The sequence below is a fragment of the Panthera leo genome, chromosome C1, assembly GCF_018350215.1.
Source record: "Panthera leo isolate Ple1 chromosome C1, P.leo_Ple1_pat1.1, whole genome shotgun sequence".
In the NCBI taxonomy this organism is placed as follows: domain Eukaryota; kingdom Metazoa; phylum Chordata; class Mammalia; order Carnivora; family Felidae; genus Panthera; species Panthera leo.
Window position 1 is genome coordinate 13,969,625 of NC_056686.1, and position 26,023 is coordinate 13,995,647.

Below are 26,023 nucleotides of genomic sequence, written 5' to 3' on the forward strand. Positions count from 1 at the left end.
GCTGCCCCCGCGGGTGTGTGGAGACCAGCCGTTCCCACCGCGGTCTGCCGAACGTGTCCGAGTCTGCCCGTGGACACGGCACAGGTATTCTGTGGAAATGCCTTCCAGGGCACACAGGTGCAACAATCCCCTGAGCAAACATACCGATCGGCTTAGGCACGTGTGACTTTAACGCCAGTTGCATTTTGAAACGCACATCTGGACCACGGCCGCAGCCCTTTACAGCCTCTTTACAAGGTTTTTAATTTTTTTTTTTTTTTTTTTTTACTTACAGAGACACGACGAAGGTCTCTCTAGAAACAAGGATGCCGCCCACAGGGGCGGCAGATCTGGCTCTGGGATCTGACCCAGCCGTCCACGCTCGGCGCCACAGTGACTGTCTTCGGGCTCTCTGGAACCCCGCAACAATCCTGGCCGTCTGGAGTCACAGAGCCATCACAGTCATCAAGGGCTGCCATCGTGGGGAACCCATTCTGTGTCAAGGGCTTTGCGTATGTTATTTTACAGTTAAGAAAACCGAAACCCAGAGAGTGAAAGAAACACGCCCAAGCCACAGGGCTGAGAAGAGGCCGCTGGGACCCGACCTTGGGTCTGGCTGGCCCCGTGTAGAAGGGGCACCGTGGCAGTGCAGGCGGGCAGCGGGGCTCAGGGGCCCTGGCTCAACCCGTGAGGTTGAATTTGGCTCAGATGAACACACACAAGCACACCACCACCACCGTATACCACGCTGGTCTGGGAAAAGAAAGCAGGAGACGACGGTGCATGGCCTGGCGGCTGGGGCCCACCACACTGGGAATTCTGGAAAGAAGAGAAGGATCCTCCACCTTAATAAGGCAGCTAGGGTCTGCTGGCTGAGCCTTTGTTAAGACCACCCGCTCTTGATTCGTGCACAAAGCAGCTTCCCAGAAAAGATGGGTCTACCAGGAGTCCGGGAGGCAGCTCAGCCAGGAGCACAGCTTGATCACTGAGGAGAGCTGGTCCTTCCTTCCCGATGGGGGTCTTCACCCCAAGACGTGCAAGTGCGTGATCCAAGCATGACCGTGTGACATATGCTTGCCAGAAGCCAAGATTTCTGGAGGAATCAGAGTCGCCGATGCTGATTCGGGGGACTGTGTTTATAAACAAACTTCTTTTTTGCACACACCTGCTTTCCATCTGACCTTCCTCCATTTTCTTGGTAAAATTTATTTTTACAGAGACAGAAAGAGAGCGCACACATGGGTGAGGGGTGAGGGGTGGGGAGGAGGGAGAGAGAGAGAAAGAGAGAAAGAGAGAGAGAGAATCCCAAGGAGGCTCTGCACTGTCAGTGCAGAGCCTGATGTGGGGCTCGAGCTCAGGAACCGTGAGATCATGACCTGAGCAGAAATCAGGAGTCAGACACTTAACTGACTGAGCCACCCGGGTGCCCCTCTTTGACCTTTTGGCAGATGAAACTCAGACGGCGTGCCAGGGCAGCCAAACCCTGAGCTGCGGCCTTAGGATGGCGGGTGGCTCACTCCCACCAGCCGCCTCCAGGCTGGGGGCGGCTTGCAGGCTGGTCTAGACTCTCTCTTCAGGGGCTCCGGAAGCCGCAGCGGACAGTGTCCGTGTCAGAGTGGAGGCCACGGGACAGCTGAACCTCGCACTGTGGGGGCAGGACGCGGACCAGCTCCGCTCCCCCGGAAGGCAGACAGGCCTCTCTCTCGGCCCGTCTCCCTAGCCAATTAAAACGGCACGACTGAGGGGGGCCCGGGTTTCCCCACTAACTGCTCCCAGAGCTTGCACACAAGCCCAAGGCTGCGGCAGTCCGGGTCCCGCAGCAGGCAGGGCGGGTTCCCAGAGGCCCTCCGTACGCGTGGCTGAAGATACAAATAATACATGTGAAAACCCAAGTACTGATTACACTGCCGACAAGTGGAAAGCCAGACACAAACCCTGTCCTCGCCCGCAGTCCCTGGAGCGCGGCCTGCAGCTTGGTGCAGGGACAGAAAGCTTTACGCATCGTGAGCCGTTCAGACCTATCTGACCAAATGGCCCAGGTCTCATCAAGCTCCAGAACTTTCTGAATTATCTCCCCACCACTTCACACTCCAGAGACTGAAGGTAATGGCCAGCTGTTTCTGGGAAGGCACTGGGTGACCTTAAAGCTACAGATTTTACCCGGCCAGACTGAGGGACGAGTAGTTGGGACCCAGTAGCCAGACTAAGGGAAGTCTGGGGTGGGATCTTTCCACTCAGGCCTCTCCAATTCAGCCTCCAAATCGCTTATGGAGAGTTTCTGAGGATGCACTTCAGAGCTGGCCTATGTTCCCCTGGGACCCTCCAGACCCTTCCTGGTGCACTGAGAATGACACCCAAAGCCCATGCCTGACAAGGGCCTGGGTACCTCTCACTACTGCTCATACCCTGCTCCAGCCTCCACTCAAGTGACCCCACAGCCCAGGAACCACAGCCTCAGAGCACTGGCTCACCCCCCCTGCCCCTGCCAGGCTCCACGGCTGAGCCCGGGCTCTCCACAACCACCCGAGGTTCAGTGATTCACTAAGAGGCTCACAGGACTCAGCACAGAGTCTTCCTCCCCTCCAGGAGCTATTCCAGTGGAAGGAGACAGGGCAGAAGCAGCCGAAGGGAAGGCACGAGGGGGAGGACCTGAGGAAACCAGACACAAGCTCGCAAGAGCTCGTGACTCCTCTTTGGAGTCAGACAGGACGTGCTCCATTCCTCCAGCAATGAGTTGTGTGAGGTGCTGTCTACAGGGACGCTCATCAGACCCGGTGACCAGGATTTTTATGGGTAGAGTGCTCCCTACCCAGCACACACAAAATTCCAGGCTCCCAGAGCGAAGCAGGAGTTCAGCATAAACCACAGGGTTTGTGCAGAGAGTTTAAGCAACACACGCCATTCTTATCAGGGAATGGTGGGGACCCTCCTTGAAAACCAAGCTCCTGGACGCCAGCCAAGGGCGGGCCTTGCAAGGACAGAAGTACCACACCGGCTACTAGAACTCTCTCCTGCGCAAGGGCAAACCCACTATCATCAACGCACGCTCGTACCCCCCTATCTAAAGTCAGGCTCTTTTGCTCTCCTGCCTCCACACCTGGGTTTGGTCCTTCACATCACTCAGCAAATCGTGCAAGCACTTTGTTCCCTTCCTCGGGGTGCACCTGCACCTCTTCAACTTCTGTTAAAATGTGAGTCCCGTGTTCGGGGTGCCTGAGTGGCTCAGCCGGTTAAGCGGCCGGCTCTTGATTTCGGCTCAGGTCATGATCCCAGGGTTGTGGGATCAAGCCCCACGTCGGGTTCCAGGCTGAACATAGAGTCTGCCTGGGATTTTCTCTCTCCACCCATCCCCCCCTTGGCCCCTCTCCACCACTTGTGCTCTCTCTCTCTCTAAAATGATAATAATAAAGCCCTGGGTGGCTCAGTCGGTTGAGCGTCCGACTTCGGCTCAGGTCATGATCTCACAGTCTGTGAGTTTGAGCCTCGCGTTGGGCTCTGTGCTGACAACTCAGAGCCTGGAACCTGTTTCAGATTCTGGGTCTCCCTCTCTCTCTGCCCCTCCCCCGCTCATGCACGCACGTGTGCGGTCTCTCTCTCAAAAATAAACAAACATAAAAAAAATTTAAAAAAAAATGGTAATAGAAAAAGTGAGCCCCATGAGGGCAGGGGCTGCACCTGACCCACTCCCTGGTGTGCCTTGTGCTCGGGGCACGGAAGGTTCTTAGTATCTGTGGAACGATCGTAAGTACTCTCTCCCATCACCACAGATGGGAACCACTTCACTCCATTTTCGAGACAGAACTTACTTGAGGTCTCACTGTGGGCCAGTAGCTGAGCCCCAACCAGGACCCACAGCCTTCCAGTGTGGCTGGTGATGTGACACGGCCTGCTCTCTCACCACGTCTGCACCCAAAGCCACCTCATATCCACAACCATAAAAGGCCCAGGACATGAAACATCCACGGGATAACTACTGCCAAACTAGAATAATCTTGTCGCGCTTAAGTCGGTGCAAGAGGAGCCTTATGAACAGCACCTCACTGAATGCCCCCCTCACCCCTAAGAGGGCAGGGGGCACCTCTTCAACAGACAAGGAAACAGACGCTCAGAACGTTCACATACTTGCCCAGAGTCAGTGAGTGAGTAAGGGCAGAACAGAGAAGGAAGTCCAGGCCCTTTCAAGGCCCGGCTCCTCCTGATTCCACAGCCGGCCACTCAGGTCCAGTGAAGGGGGGGAGACCCCAGCGGCCCTGGGTGCAAGGTCTGGGGAGGCAGCCGGGAACATGAAGTTCCAAGGATTCGGGAAACCAAGTCGATAAACTTTTTTCACACACAGATGTGGATGCCGCGCCCCTCCAGGGCCAGTGTTGCCCAAATGTCAAATGACAGAGGGACAGGATGGAAGAAGGAAGAGGCAGAAATAACCACAACTCGTGCATGGCCCCAGAGAGGGGAGAAAAGGCAGGGAGCTGGGGGCAGCCCGTCCACCCAGCACCCCGGCCGCTCCCAGAGAGGCTTGTGGGTTTCTGGACTGCCACAGGGACGCCAGCCTTGTTTCATTCTATAAACTTCTTCCAGACAAGGAGAGCTGATTAGAAAAGCTAATTAAATCTTTTGAAGATTATCTCAGACCCGAAGCAAGGGAAGAACACGAAACGCCTTCCCACCCAGCTCCTCCACCCCCCAGACTCTGGCCTTCATTAAGCTTTGATTTCAATCAATTGCACACCCACTAAAATTAACTTATAAGGCCAATAAATTGCAACCGCATGTTTGAAGGTATTATCTGCTGCAAGCCAAGAGCCAAGGACCGCAGAGTACGGGGCAAGATGTTTGGCACAGACGGGAGTAATCATCTCTGGAAGAAAGCAGTGCCAGCCCACTTGGTCAGAACATCTGGTCTCAGCAGAATCCAGGCCGACAGAGGCAAAAGTGAGACCCGGTGTGAAAGCCAGAGGTGGGAAGGTTTCCCTGGGAACCCGAAAAATCAAAGCACCGATCCTGGGGTTCACAGTGCGAGGTCCCTGGCAGCAGCGGTGGCCGCCCCACATTGAAATCCCCACTCCCGACTCTTCCCCGAGGAAGATGCATCGTGTAGATCAAGCGATGGGGTTTTGTGACCGATGAGCTACCCTAGGCTTGGGCCTAAAAAAGCAGTCAACTTTGCCAAGAAAGAACGTGAAGCAATCCCATAAGCTAGCCGACCAAGAGCCTGCCCTTTCTGCTACCTTTTCCCATGTCCCCAGGTGCTACGCAGGCCGCAGGGACACTCCTTGGACTGAGCCAGGCCCACGATCACAGGTACGAAACCGTCTTGGGGTTTGGCAGAGGAGAATGGAGTAGCCTGGATGTTGGTGACCAGGGTGGGAGGGCTTGGATGAGGGCAGTGAGCCATCAGGATGGCCTGAGAGTAGACAGCGACCCCACCCAGCCCGCCAGCAAAACAGGCTTGTCCCCTAAGCATGTGCAGCAAATTGACTATTTGGACCTAAAATGAGGGCTGCTTGGGTGGTACAATCAACAGTCGTTGGGACAGTTCTTCCTCCGGGGAAAGCTGCCACCATACCACTGATGATGGCAAAAAAGGGCATCAATGAACATGGGAGGGACCCGAGTCAGAGGCAGGGAAGCAGAGACCCGACCGGCTTGTGAGGGGCTCCTACTTGAAGGCTCCTCCTGCCCACACCCCAACTGAGGGCACATTTATTCCATGATGGGGGAAAGGTGCATGCAGGCAGGAGAGGGGGCACCACGCCCCTTACAAGTGGAGGGTCTGTGGGTCCATCCATCCCTGGCCCCGGCTCCCTCCCTGTGACCACTCTGATCAGTTCCAGGGGCTCATAATTCATTCTAACTCTCTGCAAACTCAAAGCCTTGACACAGCCTGGATGAAAGCACCACCAACCCCGCCCCCGGACCCGAGGATAGAATCCATCAGGTCCTCAGGATGCTAATGAAGAAGCCGTAATCTCTCAGGGTAGAGAGCAGCCTCTGGGGAGACAGCGAGCACTCCCTCTCTGGCAAGGCCTGGGTGGCTCTAGATGCCTGACCCGGATCACGTTTCAGTTCTGGTCTCAAGCACTCACTCTCCCAAGGAGAACAGCAGGAGAAGGATCGAGGTTAACGGGTCCACGATAAGCAGGGGAGAAAGGGGTGTCTGCCACTTTGCCGGAAGACAAAATATCCCTGCAAGGTCTTCAGGCATAAGCCAACGGGGGCGGCAACAGGGAGGGTGGCAGGAAGGAACACTCCGGATCTCTGTGGGCTGCGTTCAGTGGCCTTCCCAGCACGGTGAGGGCCCTTCCCACCAGCAGTCTACACGACACGCTCCCGGAAGTGTTCGCTGCAGAAGGATTCTGAGCCCGCAGGCAGGAGCCTGGTAGCTTCAGTCACTTGAGAGGGTCAGTGGTCAAGAAGTCGGGCACAAGGCAAGGCCAGTCCTAACTCTGTGACCCATCAGGACCCAAGAAATCAGAAACATCTGGGGTCATCGGGAATCCAAGACCAGGTGAGCACAGGGGAGGAGTCTGCTCTCCAGGCTCCTCAACACCTATGGGGGTGCAGGTCAAGCTCCGGCATGGAGTGGGGTGCCCCCGAGACGGCAGCACGCCCTTGCGCCTCTTCTGCGCTCGTGGTGGCAGCACTTTTCTTCCCGGCCCCTCACGCAGCAGACACAAGGCAGTGCTAGGGGAACGCCTCCCCTCGCGGCGACCTTTGCCAACACGACAGGGAGACAGGCGGAAGGAGGGCTTTGTGGCCTCACTCGCTGGGGGCGACAACAAATGAGCCTTTCTAATGGGAAGGGACAGAGCTGAAGGGTAAAGGGAGGGCGTGACCTACTGCCCCTTCACCCCATGGACCGATCCGTTTCCCGGAACACCCAGGTAACCACTGGCTTGTGCTCAAGGCAGAGAAAAGGCCTCCTAGCCCCCAGCTGACTTCTCTCTACTCCAAAAACACAGGGCAGAGAAGAGGTCAGCCTTCTGGGCCGTACCGTGGTCACCAATGTGGCTACCACCAACTCGGGAACTGAACTGAGAATGGAACTTCTGGAGGTGAACGATGTACCACGATGTTAAAAAAAAAAAAAAAAGTAATTAAGAAAAGGAAAGAAAGAAGAGGGGGGAAAAAGATTTGTTTTCATAATTTTTAGCCCAGAAATGTGTCTCATTTTAACTCTCGTCATGTGTGGTCCAGCTGGGAAAATGTTCCTCACACATGGTCTCAGGAGAGAGTGTCCTCAGTACTCTGATAACAGTGGGTGGTTTGAAACACGACTCTCGGTCCCCAGTGACAGCTCTAATCACCACCTGTGTGGTGGCCTGTGGTTGCTGGCACACGGGAAGAAGCGGGCCTCCCCGCACCCCCCACACCCAGAGGCCCGGAACTCTCTCCTCCCTGCTAGCAGCAGCACGCAGATGCTGCTGGGGACAGAGGTGCGTCCTCTGGGCTGGATTCCATGCCTGCCACGGCACCTCAGGGTCTGGGCTTGTCCACTCGGGTGCAGGAAGCCGTCCTGTCAGTCCCTCTCAAGCCCACAGCGGGTCAGCACCCCTGCAGAGGTGGGCACAGGCTCACAGACACCTTCAGGTGGACATTTGCTCAGGAAGGGAAGTCTCTTCAGGAGATGCCGTGAGGAGATACCCCCAGGGAGGGAGCCCCAGGCCTCGCTATACCGTAGCGGGGTGACCGCTCTGGCCAATCAAGACCCCACAGAAGGCACACGCCTAACAATGACCACGTGTCGTCACATATGTGAACCAGCAAGACGGGAGGGAGAAGAAAGTCAGAGACAAAACTGGGCCCTTCCCTAGGTCTGCCCCAAAAGGGCAGGACCAAGGCCACGAGTCTGAATCACTTCATTCAGGAAATCACAACTCAAACCCTTAAGTCCAAAAGAAATCAGAACCACTCTCGTTCTGACCCCTGGAGAATCCAAGAGGCGCCCGCACAAGCGGCCTGACAGACTGCTCTTTCCTGGCTCGGGCGTGGCTGGCCCCCTCTGGGCATCAGACCTCAGCTCCAAGGTCACGTCCTGCAGAAGCTTTCCCAACAGCTCCGCTTAAAGCAGCCAGTCACTCTCTGCCCCACCACCCAGCGGGGTACCTGCTCACAACCGTCTTCCCACAGTGGACACTTCGAGAGGGCAGGAACGTGGTCTAGCACGTTCGAGGCCGCACCCCCAGTGCTTGGCGGGCACCTTCCATGCCGGGTGAGTAAGTGAACAGACTCTGGACTCTGGACAAGGATGACTTTACATCCCAGGTCCACTGCTCACTGGCTGTGTGAACTTGGGCAGTGTACTTCGGCTCTCTGAACCGGTCACTCACTAGCAGAATGGGGACGATCCTTTCACGCGGGCTGTTCTGGAGAGTAGATGGGGGGGTGGGGGCGGGGAGTCCAGCGAGGCCGTGAGCACAGCGCTCACACCGTCACTGGCTGGCCACCGCCCATCGCTGCCCTCTCATTATCAGTACCATCCCCACAGCACGAGACGGACTCCACTTGGGAGTTCTCGTAGAGGAGCTGTGCCGGCCTCCTAGCAGACGGCGGAGGGAAAGGTGGCAGTAAAAACCAACTACAGATACACGAGGAGACAGCGGTGCGTCCCCCTCCCAGCCTCACCGCACGAGCAGCAGGTCTCCGGCGGCGTGGTTCTGGACTCGAGAACGCTTTCAACACCAGGATTGGTTTTAACTGTGAAAATCAGTGACTCGTGTTTGTGGCAACAAACACAGACTCACGCGCCAGCTCTTTGCCTCGACATCCTGTGGAGCCCACGGTCTCGTCTGTAAGGAAGGGACAACCCTCTTCCCCAGAAGTTCTTGTAGGGACGAAAGGTAATGTACGTAAACGACTGGCGTGTGACAGATATCGAAGATACGGCTGAATCACAAGGCGAAGCATTCGGGGGCGACCGAGCTGTTTCAGGCCACCTGTTCCCGGCTTCCTCAGAGCCGGGCTTTTGTATTTCATGCGTCTGCTTAAGCGTCATGGGGATTTTCCGTGCGTGTATGCCTGAGAAGTGTCACTTTTCCTCCCGAGCCAGCTTCTAAAAGAAATTCTTTGTTAAATGTGTTGGAGCAAATCTGCTGTGAGTGGAAGCCCACTGCAACTGTCTGAAAACCAGAGTCCTCCAGTCGCCGCAACACGTGCACCGCCACCAGCTGCTGGACAACGGTTCTGGCGGTTCGGATGCTTTGCTTCTCTCGTTTCCACTTTCTTGCCCACAGCCTAGATCCGGGTGGGCGAACAGCCCGAGGGCCAAATCCCACCCACTTCAAGGCTCGAGAGGGTTTTTAGGTTTTTAGAGGACGATATGTACAAAAAGAAAACACTGAGAGTAAAGGACAGACACTTAAGTGACCTGTGAAGCCTAAAATTTAACTTGCTCTCGGGCCCTTCACAGAAACCTCTGCGGATCCCTCTCTGAAATGACCCAATTTGGGGCAATGCGTATTTTACGGCTGTGCTCTATTTTCAGTACAGAACTTTTACAGTGAGATTCTACTGATTAGGGAAAAAATGCTTCAGAGGCTAACCTTCTCTGGGGCCTTTCCTTGCAAGGTCGATCGATTAAGTGGCCGCTCCCAGTGGCACCTGCTGTTATTATGAAGCACAACACGGGACCCGCACGGGGGGCTTGCGCATGGCAGCGTTCCACCCCGACCGAGTCAACTCGTAACCGACCCGGTCACCAAACAAACACCCAGCATCCTGCCGTGAGTGCTGTTTCACTCAGTTAGGCGAGCCAGGTAACAGATTCAAGGAAGGCTGTTTGGCCCGGTCACACTTCCCTTTTGTGATTTACTTATCGAAGCCACAAGAGCTGGAGTGCAAAGGGAGGAAGGAACTCACAGGTCTCGATACTGGTCAAAGGCATTGTTGGCTTCCACCTCCAGCTTTCTCAGCCGAGCCGAAGGCATGGCCCCGTCTTCCAAAGGAGGGTCATACTTGTTACTCCATGGTGACCTGGAGGGGAGGAAGGAGAAAGAGATAACATGAATCGTTCCAGGAAGACACGGCCCGCGAGCCGTGAGCCCAAGCCCCAGGTGCCTGACATTTCAGAGGCAAAGTCACTATCCATAGCAGTTTCCAGGCCCTGCTCGGAGTTTGCAAAGCAAGGGCTTGAGGCACACAGGCCTGGGCACGGACCCCGAGTCCCATCTCTCGTCAGCTGTGTACTTCTGGGAAGCGTCTTGACTTCTCTGAGCCTCCCTTTCCGAGTGTATAAAATGAGGCTACCATTTGCTACGAGAAGGCTGTTGTGAGGAGCGAAGGAGAAAACACACCGAGTGCCCAGACCAAAGCCTGGCATGTACTAAGTGCCAACGATGTGACACCTTCTTCCCCCTTTTCTAATTTCCCTCTTTTCACCTTTGTATTGATCAATAGACGCCCCTCTCGCCTCTCTGACCTGCTGGCAGTTCTGTATAAACTTTTAATCCAAAGACCTGCCTACACAACTAAAGATAAGAGAAGGGAGCTGTCCGTTAGGGAGGCAGCAAGAGACTCAGCCCCAGGGGAACTGCTGATTACACGTGAGAAAACCTGAGGGGTCCTGTTCTCCATGGGAACAGGACAGCCTTCCCAACATCCAAGACCACGGGCACATACAAAGACAGCCAAGTAATGAGAGGCAGCCTTTTTCTAGCCCAAAGACTTCCCGCGTTAAAAAAAAAAAAAAGTATTTTGCCCCATCAGGAAAGCATTTAATGACAGAGAGTACTGGAAAGGGGGTTCCAGGGGAAGTGCCTAATCATGCATTCCTGCAGGTGGAGTTCAGAGAAAGAATGAGAATGAAAAGGAGTGAGGAACGGAGGGGCGGTGCGGGTGCCACGGGCTGTGGACAAAGTCCTTCCCACTCCTGGACGGAAATCCCTTGACGTCTCCACCATAAGAAACGCATACCGCCTTTCCACGTCGCCCCCAGCTGACAACCAACCTTTGCATCGCAGAGAGTTCCAAAGAACCTTTCAATTTGGCATTGATTTACGGAAAAAAGGGATCGCTGTCCTCAGAACCCCAGTGTTAATGAATTCCGTGCACAAGCCTCATTCTTCCAGGGGACTGCACTGCCCCCCCCACTCCTGGGCACCCCCACAAACAAATCACAACCGCACCCCACCACCCCGCCCCCGCCCCCTCCCGGGCACCATCACTAACAAATCACAAGTCTGGAACCAGAGGGAGCTGGGCGGCCACTCCTCCAGCTGTCTTTGCACACAGGCCCCAGCTCTCTCGGCTGCTGGGCCACAGAGGGCAAGCGCGGGAAGAGTCATCGGCCTGGCTCCCAAAGGGGGCTCTAGGCAGTAGTAGCCCCGGCCACTTCGAAAGCAAGGAGTCTGAAAACCCTTCTTTCCAAGCTGACCATTCCTCTGCACCATTTTCCTCTCTGTTGGAACAGAGACTTCACAAGAACGGGGTAAGATGCTCCTTCTGCCCCCTGACCAGCAGCCAGCTCTGTGATCACCCTGAACTGGGCACACAGCACAGGGAAGAGTTATCCAGTAAGCCAGGACCCATCTAGCTTAGGGAGCAGCTGTGAAGCGGACACTAAGCACCCTCTCATCTTTGCCTAAAGGCCTCTCCCTTCTAGAGCGTGGCTGAGGTGTCTGTTCTTACTGTTATAGCACGTGTTCTTCATTCCCCCAAACTGTGCTCAGAGAACTCTCCTCCACGACAGAAATGTTCTCTATTGTCACCGACCAAAATGGCGGCTACTATCTTTGGGTTGGCTGCTGAGTGTCTGAGATGTGGCTAGTGCAACCGAGGGGCTCTGTTTTAATTTTACTTAATTTGAATTCATTCAGGCAACCAACTCCAGAACCAAGGTTCCAAGAAGGCAAGTCTTTCCTGTCTTCTTTGTCCGCTAAGCACCTAGAACATGCTGGCACGCAACCACATGCTCGCTTAAGCTTTTAAGAGAATGAATAAATCCCCCCCCCCCCCCCAACACACACCCCCTCCACTCTCACATACAGATGTCTATCTCTGCAGCTGCCACAGTCCTAGCCTTCCCTCCTCCAGGCCAGAAGGGCGCCTGGGGAAGGAGCCCACGTTGCCCTCCTCACATCCCTGTGCCCAGCACAGAGCTCCCAGGTGGTGAGCACTGGTGATGGGCCGAAGCCTTACAGCACGGGGTGGGAAAGAAGGACCCAAGGGGATTCTGCTGGTGGCCCTCCAACCAGAAGAGAAGGAGCCACCCTCCGCTCGTTCTGAGGAACAACAGAGGCCTCGCAGCAGATCCCGAGACAAAGATGCAGTGGAAGAGAATCTGAGGCCCCCCTCCCTGCCCCCCACGTGCCCCTTTCAAGACTTCCCAGAATACTCCCGGGCCTGACCTTCGTTTCCCCAGCTACAAAGCCATCGCCTTCCTGCGGGCCTGGAAGACCTTCTCCAACTGGCTTTCATTTGGAGGTGACCTGATTAGACACAAGAGCCCATCTCTCTTGCAGACCGGGGGCCTGGAATTTTCAAGAAGCCTGTAACTCACATTTCTCCTGGCTCACAGACGACAGCATTTGAAGCCGTTAGTCCTGGAGCCGGGGTAATTGTAGCTGGGGGAAAAAATCATAACATTACCCAGAATATTCTTAGTGGAAGGGGCACTCAGAACACATTTAAGAGCTTAAATGGAGGCCATTTGAAAAAAGACAGATGGACAGGAACGGTTAGATTTCAAAAGTCAGGCCTTTCATTTCCCTCAGAGAATGCTTTTTGTTTGAGCTAACAGGTTTCAAACAGTGCTGCTGGCAATGGTCACGCCATAAGGATCTTATTTAAGCAAACGATCAAACACAGTTGGGATGGAAATGTGTGGAGAGAAATCAGAAGACCTTGAAGTTGTACCCCGAGAAGGGAAAAAGGAAAGAGAAGTCCTGTGCCCTGAACACCCTGGGCTCCTCTTTGGCTGAGGTCCCCAGGAGGTGCCCCAGGAATGTGGGAGCCGGCGGGGCAACCTGGAGGGGCTGCAGGCACCGGGGAAGCCCGGCCCGGGCATGGACACTGGATACGGAAACAATTCCAGCCGTCCCACAGGCTGCCAGGGACCAGCTGCCGCACACAGCGGACTGGAGTTTTTCAGGTGGAAAAGAAAAATACAATGACGACATTGAGTGAGCAAGAGTCAGCTCGAGGGCCACCTCTTCCCGGAAGCTTCCTGAACCCTGTGCCTGGAGGGGCCGCCTGTCCCTTGGCGGTGTGCCACCCGGTCAGACCACTCGGCACCGCCTCGGACCCCTCTCCAGTGAGGACTGGCCCTTCAGGGCGGAGCCCGATCCATCCCGGCTGCCACAGCACCTCCAGGCATCTCCACCTCGTCCAGCCCTCGCTCAGGAATTCCAGGCCATCCGCAGCCTACCTGCCATCTCCACGTCCTACCTAAAGGACATCTCAAGCTCCTCCCACAGTCCTCCTCATCTCAGTCCGCAGCGGCCCCCACCTCCCCATCCCCCCTCACCGCTGCTTCCTCCACGCCCGGGCCCCGAGACAACGCTGCTGACTCTACTCCCGGGACGGGCCTCTCAAGTCAGACAGCTGCTCACCACCTCCACTCGGGTCTCTGGTCCGGACGGGGCCAAAATCTATTCCTGGCCTAACTTCGAATCGAAGCTGGCAAGGGGGCACGACTGTAAAACATTTGTCTCGTCTCTCCGTAAAGTCAGTATCAATGAAATGTTCGTAATTCACACCAGGTTCCGTGCCATTCAGCACTTGGCCTGTGTCACTTCTTTTAACCCCTCGTAGCTCTGTGCTACGTCCTTCAAGGCCCTGCAGGACCTGCCCTGCCGCACCCTTGACCTCAACTCCCACCCCGGCCTTCCCGTCAAGCTTGAGCCCGACCAGCGCAGCTCCAGCCAGGGACTTTACGCCCAGAACGCTCTTCTCCCAGACCCGCGCATGACCGAACCTTCTCATCAAGTCTCATTTCACATATTCCCACAGAAGTACCGTCCCTGACTTTCCATCCTGCCTCTCCTTTCGTATTTTCTCGTTTCACTTTTCACAGTCTCGGTTGACTTCTGCGTTCGCTACTTGGCTTCCTCACTGGGACGGAAGCTCCATAGAAAAGGGACTTAAAGAGTGCCGGCACACAGAGGACGGGCCTACAGAGACGTCACCACGCGTTCTGCCGAAAAGAACAAAGCCCCCGATTTCCAGGTTAGAGGTGAGAACGCTAAAGACCAGAAATGGTAAGTCATCTGTCAAAGGACTTGTGGCTACAGGGGCCAGCGCTGGTTTGGAGCCAACGCTGTGACTCCAGGTAATTATTCCCTGCTTCCGTGTCTCAGCCCCTGCCCCCTGCCCCAAGAGAACATCAGGCCGAAGCTGTAAGACTCAGCCCAGGTTGTGTGGCCTCCAAATAAACCTAAAGCAGGCTGCATTCCTCCACCATCCTCCAAGGCAATGCACACAGCAATCCATCACAGAGATGCTGGACAGTTTAGGGATTCCTGATGTTTAACAGGAAGAACGCCTAGACACCCTTAAAACCTAGCTCAGACATCACCTCCGTCAGGAAGTTTTCCTGGAGTTTCCCCAGCCTCTTCTAGGCTACCTGCAAATTCCAAATGAGCTCGGTTGGCCCTGGTCGCATGAACCACATCACACAGTAACCAGCTGCTAAGTGCACCTCCTGTTCCGGAGTGGCGATTCTCCAATGCAGGGGCCAACGTCAACTTCGTTGGGTAGGGCCCTCAGCACGGCGATGGGAAGAGGAAGGAGAGCTGTGGATCTGGTGGACAGAGCTGCCTCCCAACGTCCCTCACTGAAGCAGTCCCTCCTCGCGCTCAAGATCCCCGTTACGTGCACACCCTATACCTTGCCGTTGGCATGGCTTAACGCAATTACTGTTTTGTAACAACAGCCACCTCCCGTTAGATTGGAAGGGTAGGGGCCCTCGCTCACTGCTGAATCTCCAATGCTTGCTGGAGGCACCCCACAAGCACCCAGTGGTTGACCGGATGGCAGGATGGATGGTGGGAAGGGATGAAGGGTGGGAGAGAGGGAGGAAAGTCAGGGAGAAAGAAGGCCGGTGGGCTGTGAGACTGTCCAAGTTCAGTGGTCCTCGTGCTGCTGGGCCGGTGGCAACGCCCGGCCCGGGCTCCGGCCCACCATGCCTGCCGCATTCTCGGGGTTGGAGCTCACCTGTACGAGTCCCCATCTCTGTTGTAGTCACACAAAAGGTAATCCTTCCCCACCACCTTGTCTCTGGCGATTTTCAGGGGCTGGTCAACAGAAGACAGGAGATCTTCACACAGACTGGGGACCTGGAAGAAAGAAAGGAAAAGGCAGAACCGGGGGGTTAAAACAACACGTCAAAACCAGGTTGGCTAATGGCAACCAGAGCCACGTCGTGGTCAGCATATTTAACATCTGGCCCTTGGTACTCTGCCAGAATTATGGGCCTGTTCTTTTCTTTTCCACATGTGTCTGACACCAACTGTGTCCCTCCATAAAGAAACCTGTTCTTGAGTTACAGCGGAGCGTGATTTCCAACACAGCCTTCCTTCCAAATCTGCGTGCAGCGTTAATTACCTGGTCGCCAGGGTGGTCTGGTACATTTAAGTATGTATATGCTTGCTATTGGTCTCTGGTGGGCAAAGTACAAGCTCAAGTCCTGAGAAGAAGGTAAACATTTGAAATACACAGGAATCCAAAGAACTCTGAGAATAACCCGTCCGTGCCGGAGAACTCCCACAGGCTCCCATGCCGGGTGGAGTTTCCAATACTTTCCAGGCCCCCGGCCAAGCATTGCCAGGCTGGCTGGCGGAGTCGACCCTACCTGCTGCAAAGGTAGCTACACACCGGCCTCCCCCAGCGCCGAGCTCCAGCTGGCTTACCTCAGGTGGACCCACTGGGAGCCATGTCACCGAGAAAGAGGGCCCCAGGGCCTGAACCCCACGACAAATGCTGCCGACTCTGACACGTGGCCCCACTGGTAACCAGGCCGCTGGCCGCCGCCGCCGCCTCCTCCTCCTCCTCCTCCTCCCAACTCAAACATCAATTTCCACCAAAATATTCCAGGAAGCGATGGCAGCACTTTCTGAAATGGATTCCTTCAGGCCTGAGTCACTTCCATGCTGTATTTTCAATGTGCTGACTTATTCCTTTCATGGGCCTGGGTTTATGGAGGCCCCACCATATCGTTTACCAGGCAAGCGGCTGCCAACTGCACCAACAGCCCTTCCAAATGGAAAAGTTAAATCATGTGGCAAAGATACCCAGCAGAGCGGCTCAGCAAGGGGGCAGACGGCCGCGGCAGTTCCCGCGTTCCTCCAGAAGACCCTTATCGCCTCCAGAAAGGTGGTGGTGGGGAGACTGACACCCCAGGGACCACCCAGCCTCCGGGGCCTCTCCGGGAACCCCTGCTGAGCCCCACGGTGCTTCCGGGCAGCTTGTAAGGCCCTGGCTGGCACAGCTGGAAGACAGTGACCCTGTCTCGCATAAACTCCAGCCTCTGTGAGGCAGAGGTTCCCTCTACGTGGACCACTGACAGTCACCTAGGCCCCCAAGAGATGCCGGCACCACTAACTCCTATATACCACCTGTGTCCAGCTCCCACAAACACACACACACACACAAAACAGGGCTATTTTCTTCCTTTTTTGTTTTTCTTTAGATTTTATTTTAAAAATAATCTCTACACTGAATGTGGGGCTCAAACTCACAACCCTGAGATCAGAACTCTCATGGTCCACCGGCTGAGCCAGCCAGGCACCCCAAAACGGGGCTGGCCAATCAAAGTTAGTTTTGGTGACGGTAACATCCTACCCCCTACCAAGTGTCTGTCATGTATCATGGCCTGTCAGAGTACAGATGGTCAACTTGAGAGCTCACACACAACCTGTGAAGTAGGCATGTATTACCCCCATTTTCCAGATTACAGACAGCCGAGGCCCAGGGTTACCAAGCTGCCCAAGGGCCACACCAGGAGCAGGCAGCAGCCACAGAAATCCGCACCCCCCCCGGCCCCCACCTCTGATGGTAACCCTGACACAGAAGAGGAAGGACAGTGCATGCCAAAAGCACACTGTGGTGGCAAATAACCCCCTTCTGCTCCCACCCCCTGCTCAGCAACCAGTGGCCACGGGGCCTGGAAGAAAGCCCCGGCCACGGCAAGGCAGATTTTAACAGCTTCCGCCCGACGCTGCTGGGATCTGGAGGTGGTCTTGCTTTGCTGCTGTAGGCCCAGAGGAACGGCCCTGAGCATCTGCGCCGGCCCAGCATGACGAGCCCCTCCCCTAAGCATCACTGTTGAATGCTCTGGACCAGCTCACCCGGGGGCCCTGACTTCTGCCTAGAACCCCATTCTAACTGGCTGGCGCCCCTGGCACTGCTGGCCAGTTCTTCCCGGACTGTGGCAGAGAACAAGCCACCAGGCTCTGACGTGCAACTTCCGGACTCCACCGCTTACCGTCCCTGCGGCCTCGGGCAAATCATTTTTACGTCTCAAAATCCTTATCTGGAAAGTGGGGATAAGAGAACCAGCTCATCGAGATTTGGGGGATCACAGGAGGCAATGCCTTCAGCATTCCAGCCATGCCCAGCACGGGGGCATGCACGCACACTAGTACTGGACAGCGAAGCGCCCGCCCTCCCCCCTCCGTACCCGCCGCGGTCATCTGCGCTCTGTGACTGTTTGATGGCAGCGCCAGTCCAGGTCCCACCTGGATTCACCGCACTGCCTCTTTGGGATCCGGATAAAACGGACCCTTGAGAACCCAGTTCTTCTTGCCTTCAGTTCTGCCTGGAGCCAGCTGTTGCCCCTTCCCCACCAGTCCTGCTGCTTTGCAGGGACCCCCACCCCCCCACACAGGGAAGCCCACAAGATCATGGGATTTGGTATAAAACACGCTTGACTTCACTGCCATCCCAAAGGTGAATCCGTGGATCAGAAGTATCTCCATAATTTCTTCCTAGCACTTATGCTAACTGAAATGACTTTTAAATTTATTTGTTGTCTGTCTCCCTTCCCTACAATGTCGATTTTTTTTTTCCCAGGGCAGGGACTTCAATCTTGTTCACTGCTGGATCCCCAGTGCCTACGGCAGTGTCAGAGGCATAGTGAGTTCTCAAGGAGATTTGCATGGGAGGGAGGAATTTTATAACGCAAAGCCTCCCAAACACCAATCAGCTTTGTTTCTAAGTTAATAAGCTGGTGTGCAGCAAGAATCTTCATCAAAAGAATCTGTCGTCCAGAACTGAACTCTGATGGATGCCAGTGACCAATTTTGGTTGTGGTTCCAGCCAGACAATCTCAAACCCGAATCATGACATGGTGGAAAAGCCCTAGACAAAGAGAACTAGAGTTTTAAAGTTGGGGGGGGGGGGGCGCGGTTTATGAATACAGACCCCGAGGAACACAGCAACGGGGGCAAGACTGAGAACTGAGAGACCGGGTTCTAGCCCCTGCTCTTCTGGCAGACACACCGGGCGCCGACCCGGGAGGCTGACGGCGGCCTGTTATGAAATGAGACGTTTACTTGGGTTTTGTTTTACAAGTTGGGAACTCAGTGACCTACTCTTCTTTTTCTGTTGTTCTTTCTCCTGGGACCTCCCCACCTCCACCTTAAAAAAAAAAAAAAAAAAGCGCTTCTGGCCTGTGAAATCAAAAAACGTGGCAGCCACTGGTCTAGAAAATGGGATCCAGCCCTCCCTGCCTGTCAAAGTAGATAGATCAGGGTAACTTTCAAGGTCAGTGTAAAGAACCGGAAGGGAGGCCACTCCTCCCACCTTGGACGTCCTGTCCTTCAGAGCACAAAGCTGAGGCAACAGTGCAAAGGATCTGTGGTACCAGCCGTCATCAAGAGCCACTCTCGTAGCCTGCCCAGCCTACCTTTCCTATTCTGGTCACAAAGCTTCTCAAGCCCATGAAGCCCGGGGCAGGGCTGGCCTCCCCTCTCCACCGCTGCCCACGGGCAGCCAGAGAGCCTCGGCCCCTGGCCTACTCAGGGATGGGGCCTTCCTAGGAGTTTTCTCCAGGGGCAGATACACGGCCTATATTCCCTCTGCCAGGGAAGCGGGGGTGGGGGTGAGGGCCCTGGGCTGCGGCAGGCCTCAGGAGAGCATCTGCATGAGCTTCTGAGCGAGGCAGAGCGGGTGATACTATCTGAGCTCCTAGATCCAGCTGCCCTCGTGACTGGGGCTTTTAAAGTCCATGGCCAGGTACTAACCAGAACAACATACATCTAAACTGTCACTGAAAAATTATGGCAGTGCACCAGAAACCACAGAGGACTCCTGAAGGCGCAGGGACGTGCCCTTCCGTGAAGAGAATCTGGGATGTGATACGGCCGGCTGATTCTTCAATCAGGCAAGCACAATTTTCGCCTTTTGGGTAAACTTTCAAGTTGGACCATATTTTTGTATTCCAGTCCCTTCCACCAGTCCTGTTTCTCCGGTCAAAGACAAAGTGCCCTGGAAGAATCCTCTTCCTGTCGCCACAGGGACTGAGACGTGTGGATGACACGGTGTGTCCACAGATTTGTGCCAGCGCAGCCGCTCGAGGGTGCGTTAGTCATGATCTGGCACCACCCACACCTGTCTTCCATTCCGTCCTACCCCCCACTCCTGCCTGCAGCCTCCCAACACCATCCTGTCCTGTTCAGCACTCCCTCCATGTGCAAGTTAGCACATGCGTTCTTCCACTGGACAAGTCCCCGCATATAGGGTTGCTGGAGAAAATACAGGATCGGGCGGTTAATTTTTAATTTCAGATACACCACGAATCTCAAAAACATGGGGCGTACATTTTCATTTGCCAAACCTGGCAACCCATCCCCTTCTCTCAAACCCTACCACCCTTAAGAACCCAGCCCGGGGCGTCTGGGTGGCTCAGTCGGTTGAGCGTCCGACTTGGGCTCAGGTCATGATCTCGTGGTCTGTGAGTTCGAGCCCCGCGTCGGGCTCTGTGCTGACAGCTCGGAGCCTGGAGCCTGTTTCAGATTCTGTGTCTCCCTCTCTCTCTTTCCCTCCCCCGTTCATGCTCTGTCTCTGTCTCAAAACTAAACGTTAAAAAAAATTTTTTTTAAGAACCCAGCCCCAAATCCGACTTCTTTGTCAAGGTGCCAAATTCTTTGGAATTCCTGGAGTAACACTGATGTCAGCTGAACCCCAAAAGCTTTGGGGATGGCTGTTCTAATACTGCCATCAGCTATCACTTTACTCCTTCCTCGCTACTTAACATTCTTTGTCTTTGAGTGCTGTGAGCCTACAGAGGCAGAGACCAGTTCCTGAGGCCGAGCCCCACAAAATGCATGGTGTGGCCAGTGCTCCAGCAAGTGTGCCGACTTCTTCTGTGGAAGTGGGTACTAATCTTGATCGAGGTTACACCAAAACCCAGAATACAGGCAGTTTCTCTCTGCAGTCGCTTACTTACCGATGCTCCCCCTGCATTCAACCCCAAGGCTACCCCCGCTCAGTCCTGTCAAGTGCTTAGAAGAGTGGAAGAAATCACATTAAGTCTCAAAGATCAGGAGTTTGTAGAGCAATTTAAATGAAAGAACGGGTCCAAACAAAGCCAAGAGTTCACTCTGGGCTGCGTGTGTCATCGGCTCCACTGCCTCCGAAGGCAAGAACACGTGTTTGGTGCCTACACCCAAGGGCCGGATGGTTTCTGTCCAAACTGCACATCTGAACTGCTTCTCGGCCTTTGCAAGGAACGTTCAGATAACACCAAAGGTGTCAGATCAATCCTGGCTGCTGGGGGGATTTAAACTTAATTCCCAGCGACTTGGAACAGAAAACAAGGACGGCGTTCTGGCCACCCTTCTGGTGGTGAGGTTCAACTTCTCCACTGCATAGACTCCTTTGAGGCCACACCCCAGGGACCACCCAGCTCTTTAGTGACATCATCATCTGGCTCCCTGGTGTGGGGGGAGGATGGCCCTGGAGGAGGGGGCGGGGAGAGGAAGAGTGAGCTGGGGCAGGGAGAGAAAAAACCCCAGGGGGTAGAAGGTAAAGGACAGGCGAGGACGCCCTGAGCAGCAGCCACAGATGACCCTTTAATAATGAGGATCAAGACAAGCAGGCCGTCACAGCCAACACCAGGCACTGTATCGCGAACTCTCCTGGCACCACCTCCTCTAGGCCTCAGGCACCCCAAGTGTGGAGCAGTTATAGAATCCTTATTTTATTTTGTTTTTTTTTTTTTTTTTTTTTTTTTTTTTTAACAAATAAGGGGGATTCTGGCTGGTTCAGTAGAACATGGAACTTTTTTTTTTTTTTTTTTTTTTTTTTAATTTTTTTTCAACGTTTTTTATTTATTTTTGGGACAGAGAGAGACAGAGCATGAACGGGGGAGGGGCAGAGAGAGAGGGAGACACAGAATCGGAAACAGGCTCCAGGCTCCGAGCCATCAGCCCAGAGCCTGACGCGGGGCTCGAACTCACGGACCGCGAGATCGTGACCTGGCTGAAGTCGGACGCTTAACCGACTGCGCCACCCAGGCGCCCCAGAATCCTTATTTTAAAGACGGGAAAAACGGGGCCTTGAGAACTTGCCCAAAGTCACAGCACTATTCGCCAGCAGTCTGGGAAAGGACACGGGAGATACGGAACGGCTCGGTCGACAAAAAGTGCATCCACTCTTGCTGTCGCCCCAACCTGAATGCTTTTCTATCTAACGCAACAGCAATCACATGAAAAGAGATACAAATCAGAAGTTTCCGGCCACAAGTGAGGTTTGCGTCTGTGCCGCCATGTGGTTCAACTTTGCCTCTTCCCCTCCTCCGTTAGTTATTAATGTTGAAAACAATTGTTCAACCAGAAAAAGAAACTTGAGATGAACCCTTAAAAAAGCACAAAAGCCAGACCAGTGCAACTCCACGGATAATCTAATCCACAGCACCCCCGTCTTTAAGAAGTGCACCCTTGTACCTCAGTTTTTAAAAACATGGCCAAACGAACACATTCCATCTTTTGATCTGCCCGCTGGCCGAGAGCCCGCCACCAGAGAGATAAGAATCGAAAACAGACCCTGTCCGCTGGGTCGCACACTCGGATGAGTGATGTTGGAATCGCAGCCGGGCACAGGCCTGGCTGGCCCCGCTCCCCTCCCCGCGCTCCCCTCCCCGCGCTCCCCTCCCAGGCATCGAGGTGTCAGGACGCCGGGGCTCCGGGCGGCCAGCAGAGGTCTCTGCCTACAGTTTGCTCCTTTTCTACTTTCGAAGGCTACATCCTTCCCCCCTTTCCGCTAATACGAATACAAATAAAAATGAAATCTAAAACTAAAGAGGATGCTTTTAGGGACACAAGTGCTGGTGTAGGAAACAACCTACAGTGTGGCTTTCCGGAAAACACCAACCTTGAAATCAAACACCAGTTCAAATCCTCGGTCTACTGCTTCCTGGCTGAGCGTACCCTTCCTTAACCTCAGAACTGGGGCTACGATACCCGCCTCAACGAGAGATTCATTCCACTTAATGATGCTGAGCACCCACACCAGGCATGTGCTCGGTGCCATGGACTTGGTAGCAGACAAGATGGACCCATGCAGCCTGCTCTCCCAAAGTTTGTTCCGGCCGCTGGGAACAGACAAGTGCACAAGGAGCCATCCTGAGTGGTGGCGAGGGTGGGCCTGTGGAGATTCAGTGGTCCGGGAGTTGGCAAAGAGATGACACACGAATGAAGGAAAGTGGTGGGGGTGGGGGGAAGGGGACGCTGTGATGGGAGCAAGAGCCAGCACGCAGAGACTGCGGCAAGGAAGCCACAAGGCGAGCGTAAGGAAGACACGATCATCTGTGGCCACAAGCCACCCCTCCCATGACAGGGAGCCAGCACTGGGAAGGGGCTGTGCTGTGGGGGTCCCTGCCCACATGAAGCCCTCCAGCCATGCCTGGACCTCAGCAGAAATCCTAAGGCCACCACCAAGCATAGAGCCTGGTGAGAAACAGGAGCTTCGCACCTGCTGAACTCGTCCCCGCACTCCCAACCACACCCACACAGGGGCGCCGTCCCTCCTTCCCACTTCAGATCCAGCCCTCTTCTAATTCATCCATCACTGGACGCCAAGAATGATATCCCTCAAATGAAAGGACAGACTATTCTTCATCGGCAGTCTGTAAATTATTGAGGAAGATGCACAACTGAGAAAGAATATCACTGAGTGTCTGAAACAATTTCCCAATTTTGGAAACATTAAAACGTGATGAACCATGCACACTCAGATTCAAGAGGCTGGTACCTGTAGTGCCCCCAGCAGACTAAGTACGTGCTCACAACGGGCACACAGCTGTTCGCTGGGGGACGGTCCTCAGGGTCTGAACAAAGCTGGCCAAACAGTGCTACCACCAGGAAATTGTTTTTTGGTCAACAGATATTTTATTCTACTTAGAAACGAATTTTTCACATGCCATTAATGACAAAGAACTTTCTCAAGAAACCAGTCCCCCTCTCCCCTTTTTTCTTTTCTTAGGCAGGTGCCCTAAACCACCCCAGAGAGAAATAACAGAGATGAACTTCCTGGGCTGGGTTTCAGCCATTCATACTCAAGACTCCAAAGGCTTTGCCTTCTAGAAGCTCACAGCCTGGAATAAGAGGCCAGAACGGTTTTCTAAAGGAAGGGTCAGGAAAGGGCAGAACAAAAAGAGGGCAAATTGAAAGGAAAAATTAAAATCACTATCTGTGAGTCAACCACAGGCGAACACACAAGGTTCCTGTTGTCCATTTGTAACCTTACGCTTCCCCGAAGGGGATGAACCAGGCAGCCGGAGCCTAATTAAATTAACCATTCCCTGGCCAGGGCTACAAGTCCACATCTGGCGGAGGCAAGTCTAGAGAATTCAGGGTCATTCTAACCTGCCTGCTCCTTTTAATTAAGGCCTTGTCCCCCAGGGACAGAGCACAATACACAAACACCTTCAAGAAGCCAGAGGCAGAAAAGTCACCAGACAGAAGTCACTGTGGCCTCGGAGCCTGTGCAGGCAGTTACCCCGAGCAGAGCCCACTGCCCCAGCGTCCTATACAGTCCATCCAGACCGAGGCTGCTCTCCCCGGGGCACCTAAGAACCCCCGCCTGTTCCCTGCAGTCCTAAAGCTTCAGAGAGGAGGTGACTCCCAGGCCTATGCTCCTCCAGGCCACGAGGCCTTGGCTGTGGGCCTCACACATTCAGGACGAGGTCTCTCTCCTCAGGACAAGGGTGGGGCCTAACACCGTCGGGGCTTCCAGTGCTGGTGACATGGTGCTCCAGTGCAGAGCAGCAGGGTCCCTCAGGTCGAGTTCTGATCTTCTGAGGGCTCCCAGAATGTTCTCCCTCCTGGAGACTCGGCTAGGGGGCTGGCTGGCTGGAGGCGAGGGTGAGCGTGCCTGTGACCGCTGGCCCCTCAAGGCAGACGGAGACTCAAGCTCTCAGCCCTAGGGATGTGACGAGCACCCGGTGGCGACCATACGGAGACAAGCGTGGACAGAGAGCTGTGACCCTCTTGCTGGATGTTCCATGGTCCTGCCTCCTCAGTCTTTGTCGTTAAGGGATTACTGTCTTGGCTGCATTCTTAGAAATCACTTCAAATCTTTCAGGGAAAAAGACCAGGTAAAAACTACATGAAAACAACTTGTTGATAATGTGATCTTTACACTAAGGCCCTGTAATTTCATGGGAAGGACAGGGGATCTCCACCCTCTATTTCAGTTTCTGTAATTTTTTTTTTTAATGTTTACTTCTTTCTGAGAGAGACAGAGTGTGAGCGGGGGCCGGGGGGTGGGGGGGCAGAGAGACAGACAGACACAGGGAGACAGGATCTGAAGCAGGCTCTGGGCTCTGAGCTGTTAGCACAGAGCCCGATGTGGGGCTCAAACTTGCAAATGGTGAGATCATGACCAAGATGATCAGACGCTTAACTGACTGAGCCACCCACCCAGGCACCCCCTCTATTTCAGTTTCTAAAAGCTACTACCTGGGGACACCTGGATGGCTCAGTTGGTTGGGCATCCAACTCTTGATTTCAGCTCCAGTCAAGACCCCAGGGTCATGGGTTCAAGCCCTGCATCAGACTCCACGGTGAGCATGGAGCCTGCTTAAGATTCTCTCTCTCCCTCTCTCTCTCTGCCCCTCTCCTTCACTACAGCTGTGTCTAAAATTTTTAAAAAATTAAGGAAAAAAAAAAAAAGCTATGACCCTAGCAGCTGTAGATGTTCTTCTAAGTGGTTATGCACAAGGCGTTTTTTTAACATTTATTCATTTTTTTAGAGACAGAGCATGAGCAGGGGAGGGGCAGAGAAAGAAGGAGACACAGGATCCGAAGCAGGCTCCAGGCTCCGAGCCGTCAGCACAGAGCCTGACGCGGGGCTCGAACCCACAGACTGCGAGATCATGACCTGAGCCGAGGTCAGACGTTTAACCGACTGAGCCACCCGGGCGCCAACACACACGTTCTTACTTTATCATTATGGCAACCCTGTATGACACACTGGTGTCACTGTCATCCCAAATTATCGCTGACCAGAGAGGAAGACGCCGAGGCACAGGTGGGTTAAGCAATGCGGCTGAGGCCTGCAGTTAGAGGAGGCCCCTCGGCCGGTGCCGCCTGGAGCCTGCTGCCTGGCGAGCAGCCATGGGACAGAACTATTTCAGCTGGAAGGATCACCAAGTGGGTGGTGGCAGAGAGGTGCACCCGGCCGAAGTGGGGTTTGCATGACGAGGTCCACGTGAACCACCCCCCCTCCCCACAACGGCCTGAGGGTAAAGCAGCCGCTCTCAGGGTGGAAGGTGAACGAACAATCTGCCCCCTTGCTCATCGCTGCGCACTCGGGTCTGGGCCCGGGCTCAGGCTTTACAAAACCCGCGTGCGAAACCTTCATGCGCAAGCCCTCCTTAAAGCTACGAACAGGCTACCGTGGAAACGCACACGCTGAGATCCTGGTAGGGAACTGACAGAGGGCATGTGCTGCCCGAGTGAGAAGTGAGCTGCCAGACGGGCAATGCTGGTGAAACGCAGAAACGTTCTTCACTGCTGGTCGGGGAAGGCTCAGCATGGCGGGGAGCGGAGGACAAACCGCTGGGTACCCATCCATGTGTCCCGGCACAGGGACAGGATTCCTAGAG

The 26,023-nt window shown here is 54.6% G+C and overlaps 1 protein-coding gene across 3 annotated transcripts in view; it reads right to left on the minus strand.

Annotated features, from left to right (window-relative positions):
* The window catches only part of CAPZB (capping actin protein of muscle Z-line subunit beta), a 134,584-nt gene that overhangs the window by 24,454 nt on the left and 84,107 nt on the right, over positions 1 to 26,023 (minus strand). For all 3 annotated transcript variants that reach the window (XM_042951041.1, XM_042951042.1, XM_042951040.1), the window contains exons 3-4: positions 15,130 to 15,251; positions 9,838 to 9,951 (exon numbers count right to left, since the gene is read on the minus strand). In XM_042951041.1, the coding sequence (XP_042806975.1) occupies positions 9,838 to 9,951; positions 15,130 to 15,251 (236 nt within the window). The remainder of the gene's footprint in view (positions 1 to 9,837; positions 9,952 to 15,129; positions 15,252 to 26,023) is intronic.